General features: G+C 41.2%; 1 protein-coding gene across 1 annotated transcript in view; it reads left to right on the top strand.

Annotated features, from left to right (window-relative positions):
- Nucleotides 1-12,058, top strand: part of CNKSR3 (CNKSR family member 3) — a 61,042-nt gene that overhangs the window by 26,687 nt on the left and 22,297 nt on the right. The window contains exon 2 of the mRNA XM_075498959.1: nucleotides 4,791-4,954. Coding sequence (XP_075355074.1) covers nucleotides 4,791-4,954 — 164 coding nt within the window. The remainder of the gene's footprint in view (nucleotides 1-4,790; nucleotides 4,955-12,058) is intronic.

Consider the following 12,058-nt stretch of genomic DNA (forward strand, 5'->3'; position numbering starts at 1 on the left):
ATATAAATTATAGTATGATGGCATGTACCATGGGGTATGACAAAGAGTCTCCTAGAACTGATGATCTTTCAAAGCTTGGGAGGATGGATTGAAGTTGGTGTGTGCAAGGAGTCTTTGGAGACTAGAAGTGGCAACTGAATAGACCCTGAAGGGGAGGCCAGAATAAGAGTGACTTTCTTAGGTGTGATGGTCAGATTCTCACAACATTTTAATGTGTGTTTCTTAAGGTGATGAGGCAAAAAAGACTTTGGGAGTCCCACCTAGCCAGCTATCCAAGGTCCAAGGGAGCCCTGCGATGGGCTAAGGGTTGTAGCTGAACCGTGGTGCTACCCTGAGACACCAGGTGCTGCCAGTTTGTTAGAGTCACTCAACAGAGAAGAGATGAGTACATGTTCATAATAATAAGGCTGTATTTCCTTGAGACTGCGAGCAATGATCCCCATGGTGGTGCTATGTGAAGGAGATGGTCTTGTACTCATGAGTTCTTCCTCTGTTCAAGTGGCTTGTGTTCCTCCTGCTTCCTCGTGTCAGCTTCAGCATTTTATGAGCCATCCTGAGAATCCGTTCAAGTTCCTAAACTAACAGAAAATGATCCCCATCACCTTCCAGTTTCCCCTTCCCTTTCCTTCCTCTGTCTATCTCCCCTTCCCCTTCCTTGTCTCCCCGCCCCATATTGAAGTATAGAGATTCTGTGGTCTCACAAGAGAAGAGAGTGAGGAGGAGTGGGTTGGTGGGAGGAAAGAAGAGGTGGCGAACCAGCTGTTTTTGGACCTGTGGCTGTAATACATTAATTAACTGTTTTTATTGCTTTATGGTGGACAAATTATTTGGTAATGTCCAGCACAGAAGTTTAGCAAAAAGCATGAAACTACTTAACGACTCTACTTATAAAACACGTCTGTAGTACTTTGGGAGTCGGATATGTCATTGCTGAATGGCTGACATCTGTCAGCAGTAGAAATGTTAATTCTCTCTGAGTGGTAAACTGATAGTTATGGCTTAGACCCAAGCCTTCCCCTTAATGCCCTTAAAGTTGTTTTTTTTCCCCTCAATTCTTATTCAAAATAACTTTCTTAATCTTGGAAACAGACTGAGATTGGTATCAGTGCAAATCTGTAAGTGTAAGCCCTGTCCTAATGTTTTTGCATGAATGCAAGGTATTGAATGTCTTCTGGGGTGCTTTGCGTGGTGGTGGAAGGTTATTTTAGACAGAAAAGTCTAGACAGTTCTTAGGATCTATTGCACATCTCTACACCTGCCAAAATTTGGGAAGGAGTTTTGTTCAAGTTACGCTGCAGTTCCGCAGAAGGGTTTTCATGATACGAATAACACTAAGTAGACTATTCTCCCTCCCTCCCCCCAAAATCACTGCTACTATTGTTGTAAAACTCGAGTAACATTCTGCAATTGCTATTTCAATTTCCATCCTCCTTGTTCACTAACAATTATGTAAGTAGGAAGTATGTTATCTTTCATGCATGGTTTTGATGTATGTGCAAGGAATAATATAAAGATTTCTCACATGCAATTAAAAATGCTTTTTAAACACACTTTGAGCATAAAATGAATAGATTAGACTTCAGAAGGGTTCTTCAGTGAGTAAAGGAGACAAATACAGATATCTTTTCCAATGTCAGAGTCTTAACTGTATTTTTTCGGGAATAGAGAAAACTATTTTCTTGCTTGAACCTGCTAATATTGCACTGTTGAAAATGACCTGGCATGTAAGACAGTGTCTTTGAGTAATGTAGACTGCGTTTTATAGTTTTTAATTCATCTAAGTTTCTCAAAAATATCCAGCCTTTGCTAATGGGCAATACTAAGTCTGCATGAGGCTCTGAAGTTCACCGAGAAAATACATGGCAAGAACTGAGATGTTTGGAAGAAGCTGAAAATGAGCAGTTTTCATTTAGATTACCAGTGGCATTTGAATGCTGACTTTTTAAACTTTCATATTATTTAGTTTATTTTACTGAACTGATTTGAGTCCTTTTTTCCTCCCTTCTCCTTTCTCTCTTGGAGAAATAGGAATTTTTTTGTTTGCATATGATGTTTAAACATTTCATTCATATGATGGAAAATTAAACAATAGGCTATAAATGTGTTTGCAATCTCAGTTAAAATGTTTAAGATTTTTCCATATGTTTCTTAGTAAAAATAATAACAACACTAATGTTAGTAAGCTCATCTTAAACCATTAGTGAATGCTTGCCATGAGTGTGTGAGTCTGTCTTCACTTACTGCTTTGCATAGTTTTGGTCACTTAAATACATTTCTAGCTGAGCGGCTGTGCCTCTGTGACTGTTTTGAATTAACATTTGTGTCATTTTGTAATATTTTATTTTATAAAGTACAGTTTTATGGTGTGATTGTAGAAGTATTGTTTTTAGGAACTCTTATTAAAAAATATTTTAGAGGTAGCTGTTCAAGTTGTAATAGACCTTCAAGAACAGGCAAGCATGAATTAAAAAAAGCACAGGCAAGCTGAAAGGCATAGTTGTATTTCTTGGGGGTGGGATATATACATTTGTGAGTCTCATGTTTTAGCACAGAATGAGGATCTAGAAGGTTGAGTCAACACACAGAAAGGATAGTAGGCAAAAGCAACACTGCATCCAAAAAAACTTAAAAAATAAAAACTTCATTCCATGCTGAATAAAGTGTTTTATTTTAGTTGTTTGTGTAATTTGTAATGGAAACTATGGGCTTACAATGGCAAATGATGGGAAACAGTGGTCTGCAAGACAGCATTAAAAATTGGGAATGCCAAATATGTGTGCTGTATGTCAGCCTCGGTTGAGAATTTGTTTTGAAAAAATAAATTGTTAAACAATGAAGGCCAGATCTTTTTATTATTTTTCCTGGGAAAAGAGTTTGTATAGCCTAAGGGAGAATTTGGTGCCTGTGGGAAAGAGAACACTGGGCTCAATTTTCAAAATTTATGCGGCCTTGCCAAGACAGATGGGAGGAAACAAGAGTGCACCCCAAACAACTGTAGCCCTGGGAGATTCTGCTCATCTTGCATGCGGGTTTTCCCATTCATAATTATGCTTAAAAATCAAGCTGTGCACACTTGTAGCTCTGCAGGTGGAGGAGTCAAGCTTGTTCAGCCAGATTTTGATGTACTGCAATAATTAAGCTTGCCCGAGTCATGTAAGGGGGTGACTGTTAAGTGCCAGGATGTCCGTCCTTAATTTCTGAGCGAGCATTATAAAGGCAAGTGATGTGTGTTAAGTGAGCCTGTGCCTTTAGGAGTCCCTAATCTACAGATCTGTTGTGACCAGACACTGCAAGGCAGCAGTGACTGCTCGTGCTGCTGTTATGAAATCAGTATGTTTCATGTGACTCCTAGAACCCCCCTTGTGATTTGTCTCAAATGTTTTCTTGGCAGTAAAGTGTGCTGGGAGTGCTTGTTGTGCAGGCTGCTGCTGCGGCTCTGTGAGTGGAACTGAGTGCTGGTCTTCTGGCTCTCATTTCCTTGTAGTTCAGGATGCTGTTCGTGTTTCTCATCTCCAGCATTCAACATCCTGTCCATCTCAATGGCTTCCTTTTGAGCCAGCATAGGGGATAAACATCCTTTACACAGCTAAAGGTTCAATGTTTTTAAAACTGAATGGTCAAACAATGTAGCTATTGTGGATGCTACAAAGTAGATGTTAAATGTGTAATCTGAATTTTTGCTCCTGTCAACTATTTTCAGTGAACATGGTGTATTTCTACAAAACAGATCTAATTGGATCTGTTCCTTTTGCTCTAGCTAATATGCTGCAGTGGAACAGGGCATCAAGAACACTGCATCACCTTTAAAATAACACATCCATCCAAATTTTTTCCCCAGATTGGTGCAGCTCACAGGATCTTTAAGAACAGAGGAAATGAGCAGAATACACAAGAAAACAGGACTAACACATGAAGTTTAGTTAAATAAAACAAAATGAAAACCAGAAATCCTTTCTGTAATCACTGGGGAAAAGATACTGTAGAGAACAGGATCATAGAATCACAATTTAAAGTGAGGATTTTGGGGATATTGCTGGGACAAAATAAACTGTTTTAAAAATACTTCATAGATACAAAAGTGAATTATATTTCCTATTGGTGTGTGCTGTTAATCCTTAGCAAGGGGAAGGAATGGCTGATTCGGGAAGCTGCAGGGTCTCGTAAATCAAGGGAATAATGAGACTTGAGCCAAACATCATTTTGATTGCTTTGCCTTTGATTGTTCCATTTTCCTCTCATCATTCATTCAGCCCTTTTATATATAAGTGGATGGGGAACTGCGGGTTTTTGTGCTTTTGTTTGCTTGTTTAACTAGGCTTTGGGCAAGATCTTTGTTGTTGCCTTGCCTTGTATTTATCTTGGTCGCTTATTATTTTTTGGTTTTGTTGCTTTGGTTGCCCTTCAGGATTTTGGGTTACCTTGATAGCTGAGTCTGTGCCCCCTGATAGCTTTGCCTATGCAGACACCAAAGGGACATTCTTACCTGCTGAGCTTGACCCATAAGGAGCAGGTGGGTCATGCATTGACTCACGTGACCCAAAGGCCCACATACCCTGCGTGCTCTGTTTCTATACCCCTGTGGTACAACTTCAGTCACACTGTGAGTTTCTTTCATAATTTGGCATTGCATATTGTATGAACGTGGAATTTGTGCCTTTTGCAGGGTTTGTTTTTGTTGGGTGGTGGGTTTTTTTTTTGGGGGGATTTTTGTTTTTTAATTGGGGGGAAGGGGAAGAAAAGACAGAAACTTGTAATTGCACCTCCTTCTTTGTCTCTTGTTTTTTTGGTAGGCTTGGATGATTGCCTGCAGCAGTATGTCCATAAATTTGAACGGGAGAAGATAAATGGTGAACAGCTGTTACAGATTTCTCATCAGGACCTTGAAGACTTGGGTATCTCTCGGATTGGACACCAGGAACTGGTTCTAGAGGCTGTGGATCTCCTGTGCGCGCTGGTTAGTTAAGTGGCGAACAGACACACAAAGAATTTCTTAAAGTGCTCTTTTGGGTGAATAATTAAGGCAAGTCTGATAAAACCAGAATACCTGTGTCTCTTGCTTTCTGTTACACATCACGGTAAAAGAAAACAGTAAGAATTTGTTTAATTCTCACAAACTTTGTGTTAATAGCTCTTTAATTTTTTTCTTGGTAAGAGGCAATGCTAATTCATTTGGTTGTACTTCTAAAGAAGTTGTCTGAGTAGCATTGTTAGATCTTGTGGCTCCTGCTAGTGAACAGAGTGATTAAAATTGCTATTTAAAGTGAATTTGTCAGAGAAGATAGAAGACATACTGTTGAAATGAAAGCTGCTAATGGTTCCTCACATCAGTTGAAATAGGTTTAGGGTAATTCCGTAGTCTATGTACAAAGTGAAGAAAATGTTCTTGAATTGAGGAATGTTTTGCCAAGTCAGTTACAGTCGAGTTCAACTGTCATTGGATTCGGAACTTAAGCTGTTCCTCTGTCATATTCCTGATATATAGCTGTGCAGATACTTCTAAAACAAACACACTCTGAAAAGAATAAATATATTTCGGATTGTTTTGCTAGTGCAGGCTTTATTTAAAAGCCGTAGTTTGGACACAGTCTTGAAGGCATGTTTGATGCAACGCAGCAAATGAGTACCAGGGGTATATATGATTACATCAGGGAGAAGGGTGGTAAAGGCTGCCCAGTGATTCCTTGGCCAGCACTGGCCTGCCTTCCCTTCATTAGGCAAGACTTGCAGCACTGAGCATACTCTTCTTAAAATGGAGAGTCTTTATTGTCTGTGAGATACGTGCTTTATTTACTGCAGAGAGGTGCTACAGGGGTCATTCGTACTCCATACCCAGGAACAAATTGGATAGCTTGTACTGGAAGAAGTGTGTTTAATGAAATCACTTCATACCATCTGAAATGTTTCCCAAAGAGTTGCTCTTATATTTGAAAAACGTTTTATTTCCTCTTCAGTATTTGATCTATCAAATTTTTAACACTTAACTTGAAAATCTAATAGAAGAACGTAATTAGCCTGAAATGCAGTTCATGTTGTGGGAAGGGATAATCTGTCGGGCAAGTGAAAGGGTCTGGTGAGTTAGTAAATGTACTGTGTGCTGTATACAGTTCTGACTGAAATAATGGATGTCGCAGCCCCCAAAGGCACTTTTTTCTTCTTATGCTTTAAAATATTAGAATAAAATGAACAAAACTGGATCACCGCCAGAACCTAAAGCTGTGTTTTATCTCCTACAATTTCCTTCTAATTTCCTTTGTAGACAAAAGTTTTGACCTCAGACTCATTTCTGGAAATCCTTTGTGAAATGCAGCTCAAGTTAATGCATTAGACAGAGTTCACATATTGCAGCTAAAATGTCCTTGTTCCCTTTTAAGAGGTGAAGGAAGAATTCCCAAGTTTAGGTATGCCCTTTGTCACCTTCTTGATGCCCCTTCCCTTGAGTTTTTGGGACTGTTGTATAAAATCACTGTTGACTTTGTTCCCGAGGGTATGGTGTGTTTGAAATCCTAGTAAAAGCCAATTTGTTATTTTGCTGTCTCTTCTTTTTGTGTGAGAGAATAAAGGTTTCCCTATTCCACCTGTATTAGTTCTTTGAAAGTGGCTCTTTTTATTGATAGCATTTAGTGGATGCTTGGCTGGGCCAGCCCGAGGTCAGGCTTTGAAAGTTGTCATTCTTGAGGGGGTGGGAGTGGGTGGGGAAGGGCTGAGAGGGGGTTTTGGTGGTTCCCCAGTCCTGGAGTTCTCAAGAAGAATTTCCCTTTTTATCTAGTTTTGCCTTGGCAGTTTTCCAGCTGAGCTTCCTTCAGATTGGTGCTTTGGTTCCCTTGCACAGCAAGAACACTTGGGGCTCTGAAGGCAGTGAAGCAGCTGTCTTTGGAACATCTTTGTCCTGCAGCAACTCTTTTCAAGCATTGACCATACAGACCTTTTTTCCAGCCTCAGTACATCAGTTGTAAAAATACAGTGTGAAGGTAGTCCTTTCCTTGAGAATACAGTTTTTGTTTTTGGTTTTTGGGGTTTTTTTTTGAGTTTTCTAGAGATAGAGCCCTCTTTGGCAGCTACACTGCCAAGCTGAAAATATGCAAGTTATGGTGTTTGCTGCTGCACTAAGTGAACTCTAGAACCAGTATATACAGGAGAGAGTGTGGACAGCAATGAAAAGTGAAGGTTCCTGTGGGCACACGCTTCCGTTGCTCTTGAGCTGGTCTAACAGACTTTTCTGAAACCGGTGTTGAAGACAGAATTTAAATTTAAGGAATTTAGAGGACATATCAAAAACTGTATTCCCCCCGGAGGGGGTGGAACATCAACTTGAGTGCCTCCATCTTTTTGTTGACGACAATATTTGCTTGGGGGAGAAAAGGGGTGGGAGGAAGATACTTCTTAGTTGACTGAAGTATTTGGGGGAGGGGAACATATATAAATATGTGTTTTAAACTCATACAAAACCACAAAAGCAGGGGCAGGGATCCAGAAAATAAACTTCCTCAGTCAAATAATTGGGACAAAAAGCATCTAGAGTGGTGGGCAAAACTGAATACTTACTCATCATTCCCTGATGACTAGCTTGCCTGTTTGGGCTTAATAAATAAAAAAATGCAGGTATTAGCAGGAAATCGTATGCAAATATGTTCACTTTTAATATGTTCTTTGGGTTAGATTTCTGAATCTTTACCTACACTGTGTGATGGGAGAGTTTGGAAGCAAAAAAGCAGCTGAGTTTTCTTGAGGTTGGAATGAAGAGATACTAGTTTTGAGCAATAAAAACAAAACAAAACAAAAAAACCAACAAACAAACCCCCAAACAAACCACAAAACAAAACGAACATAGTTTTTAGCGTTGTGTCTTTTGATAATTTCACTGGTAGTAATGTTCTGCCAGCATATTTGCAGTACAACAAAATATAACATCATAACATAAAATAGAACATGCACACATGAAGACTTACCTGTTGTGGCTAATCCTTGTCAAAAGCACCACATCTATGCACCTCATAAGATTTCAGTTTCCTAGAGGTCTCAGTTTAATGCTGTTTATTAGGAAATTTGGGACTCCAAAGGATTCTTTAGGATGCATTTTTGTTAAAAGGGAGAGAGCAAGAATGGGTGACTGTGACATACCTTGTGTTAACTCTAGTGTTTATATAGGCATGCAGTGAGTTGGATCAGCTTTTGAGCAAGCATTCAATCTGGTTTTATTCATTATTTTTTTTTTTCCCAGAGCTGGTTTTCAGTTTGATCAGCCAGCAGATTGAGCTCATCACACAGGGGCACGTGATCATGGCTGTGAAGGGGAAGGCAGTGCTGCCCCTGTGAAGGGGAAGGCAGTAGCAGAGCTCTGCATCAGCCCAAGTCAGCTCTGACACAACTGCTGTGCTCTTTTGACTTCAGTTAGCCGAACTTATTTTATGTTGGCTGCCTGACCTTGAGCAATTATGTGGTCAGTGTATTTTTTCTCATTAAATGTAATGGAGTTTGGAAAGAGTGTGCTCTTGTGTGCGAGTGTGCTCTCGTGCACGTGTGCGTGCCGTCTCTTGCTCCAGACCTGTGTGTGGCTCCCCAGGTTAATGAGTAACAACCTGGGAATATTTGACATAGGGTGCTCTTGACCGCTGGCTTCAGCCTGTGCTTTGATGAAAGCAACTTTGATGTTAAATCGGGAGCAATAGGAAAATGGAACATGTTCTTTGGTTCATGAGCAACATCTAAAACCTTTTGGTTGCTTAAATAATCTGTTAAATATTGTAGCCTCAGTCCTGTAGAAATATTTCAAAAAAACCTGCTAAGCTTTGCACTTCAACTGTGTGTTGCTGTGAAGGCTGTTTGGTGTGCTGCCTCGCTATCAACATTCCTATCTGTCCTGAATTGGGGCTACAGCTCCATGACAAGCTGAATTAATCCAAGTCAGCTGCTGCCACCACCCCCTCCTGTCCCTGATCAGGGATCTTTTGTGCTTGCATTCACCTGACCCTGAGGTGAGCTACTTCAGGGAGCTAAGCCAGCTGAGCTCACACTACAGTAGAAAAGGGAATAGATTTTTTGAATGGTTTAGTTCTCCAAATCAGCCCTCCCAACAGACTGGACACTGCAAGTGAAGGAGCAGAAAAATAGCATAAATAGGTGGTTATGTGTGAGGTGGTCAAGATAGTGTCAGCTTGGATAGAAACATTGCTATATCTGGTGGAGGGACATAGTGTTTTCTGTGTATTAGAGCAAACGTGAGGAGACTGGCTTGCCCCTGGAGCAGAGGTGGTTTGGGTTGTGATGACCCTTTGTTCTGGGGAAATTCATCCCTCAGGGCTGATCCGTAGCTGGAGAATTTGGTCGCCTGTACTGAAGAGCTGTGTGCACCCTGTTGTGCTGGATAGGCACAGCGCTTAGCCAGGACTTTTCCTAGAGCACAAACTGCTGGTTTACATATCTCGGGTGCACTCCATAGAGTCTCTAGGGGAAGTTGTAGGAAAGCTTAGTGTAGTGACTGGAGAGCTTGGCTGTGATGTGCTCTTGACAGGCTGTTGGGGAGACCAGCTGCAGTCATGAGCTGGAGCCCCTATATCTCCAGAGGCAACATGTGTTGCTGAAGTCCACCTCAAAACTGAGAACTACTTGAGAGAATTATTTAAAAACTACCTGAACTGGAAAAGTCACACTGGACTGATCTGCTGTATAAGTAAGGTGAAAGAGGTGTGACGAGGAGTATGTGACTGTTTTGGGGCCAAAGCCAAAATCTAACCTGGTACATCAACATGTGTCCTCTTAAATGCTGAAGCCATCTCTAATTGCAGACACCCACAGGTGGTGGGCACAATTTCTGCACCTGAATGACAGAAAGAAAGATCTGGAGATACTTAAATATATGAAGACTCTCTCTCAAGTTCTGACCAAAGTGATTAGGTGGTTATACCACTGTACAGAAAAAAAATCTTTAGTATTTTCTGTCCCTTTATGGAAGGAAGGGGGGTCAACGTCCTCTAATTCCCCTGTTAAAGGGGGAGATTTCTGGCACATGGCTACTTTAAAATTCTTGTGGTCACAGGAACTGACCCCACATCCAGACTTGTTGGTGAAAAAGTATTCCTCCAAAAACAGGCTAATATGCAATGTCCTGTGAGGAGGAGAAAACTAACTGCAAGAAATGCATCTGAATGGTCTTGGTGGGGTTTCTTTTGTTTGTTTTGTTTGTTTGTTTTGTTTTTTGTTTGTTTTTGTTGTTGTTTTCCTGTTAAAAGGTAATCAGTTCATACATGACAGTGTGCAAGTAGTTTAACGTTGTTTAGTAATCCAAATCTTTCCCTCTCTGTGATCCTGGAAAATTTAAGGATATCCTTTGCTGTTGCAGCAGTGGCATTTTTTTAATTGGATATATCCTCTCAACCCCTACTCCTGGCTGCACTTTAAGGGTACTTCCTTGCCAAGAGCCCTCAGGGGGAGGAGGGAGGCACTTGTGTAACTGACACCCACTGGGATCTTATCCATAGGAGGTGGTAGGTATTTTAAAGGTAACTGAGTAGCTGAAAACTCTCCTTACACTGGTGGGTTCCTCTGGGGCAAAGGTTCTGTTTAATCTTTTGTAAATGACTTAACGTAAGCTATTCCAACCTGGTTTATGGGTGCTTGACCGTGGAGGGAATGGAGCCGCAAGCCAGCAGTGTGCCCTGGCAGCAAAGAAGTCAGCAGCATCCTGGGCTGCATTAATGGGAGCGTGACCAGGAGAGGGAGGGAAGTGGTTATTGCCCTTTACTCAGCACTCATTAGGCTACATATCCGCCCCCCCCCAGTACAGGAAAGATGTGGGCAAACCAGAGCAAGCTGAGTGGAGGGTTACCAGGTTGGTCAGGGCTGGAGTACTCAGCCGTGAGGAGAGGCTGAGGGACTGGGACTTACTCAGCCTGGGGAAGAGACGGCTTCATGGAGGCGTAACAGCAGATCCCCAGCACCTACCGTGGGAGGGAACATGGCTGGCAGGATGACAGAGCTGGGCTGTTCGTGGTGGCGTGTGGCGGGAGGATGAGAGACTCTGGGCAGAAGTTGAAACGAGAGGTTCAGGCTGGGTATAAGGAAACACTTTCTCACCCTTAGGATGGTCAGACGGTGGATCAAGTTGCCCAGAGAGGTTGTGCAGTCTCTCTCCTTGGAGGTTTTCAAGACCTGACTGGATAAAGCCCTGAACAAGCTGGTCTGAGCTCACAGCTGAGCCTGCTGTGAGCAGCAGATTGGACTGAGACGACCTGAAGTCCCCTCAGCTCCCATTGCGGTGATGCTGCAATCCTGAGTGGAGGCACTGGGAACCCCTGGAAACTTGGAACTGAATGGAATTAAGATTTGCTTTAGATTTTTGAGGGGGAAAGGAGGAAGAGTAGATAGTATAGCTGACTAAACTGTGGAACTTGGAGGTTGGTAGCAAGAATCTGCAGCAGCAAAAGAATGGAGAAAGGCAGGGGTTTTTTGTATTTGTGAGTGGGTTTTTTTGTTTTATTTTTGGTTTGGTGCTTGTTTGTTTTTTTTTTTTAAGAAAAGTAGGAATTTTCACTCTAAAAGAGCTAAGCATTGCCTGGGACTTAACTTTCAGAAGATGCCCACAGAATTCTTGCAAGGTGGGATAACTCAAAAGCAAAAATCCTCAGCAACGTATTGCTACGTAATTCATACGTTTGCACACTGACAGCAAAAAAAGAAAATTTTGATTACAGAATTGAGTTGCCTTTAGAACAGATACACTATAGCATTTCTGATGTGTTTGGAATGAGATGATCAATGTGTTGCTTAAAACAATTGGGTTTTAATCTTACGGAGCATGGTTTGGTTGTATTTGACTTTATAAAGTTGCAGTTACAGGCAGGACTTACAGATTTTCTTTTTTAGGCTTCAAAAATTTGTATAAAGATGCTGTTGAATGAAAAATACAATGTCTAAGAATGGTTTTAATTACTATGTGTAGTGTTAATGCAGTCCTCAAACTTGCAAGTAATTGCACTGCTGTAATCAAGGAGCACAGTTACTGAAAACTTGTGATCCAAATATTTATTCCAGCTTTTGACTGTGAAGTTACATTTGCTTCCTG

This window comes from Mycteria americana, chromosome 3 (genome assembly GCF_035582795.1).
Source record: "Mycteria americana isolate JAX WOST 10 ecotype Jacksonville Zoo and Gardens chromosome 3, USCA_MyAme_1.0, whole genome shotgun sequence".
NCBI classification, from domain to species: Eukaryota; Metazoa; Chordata; class Aves; order Ciconiiformes; family Ciconiidae; genus Mycteria; species Mycteria americana.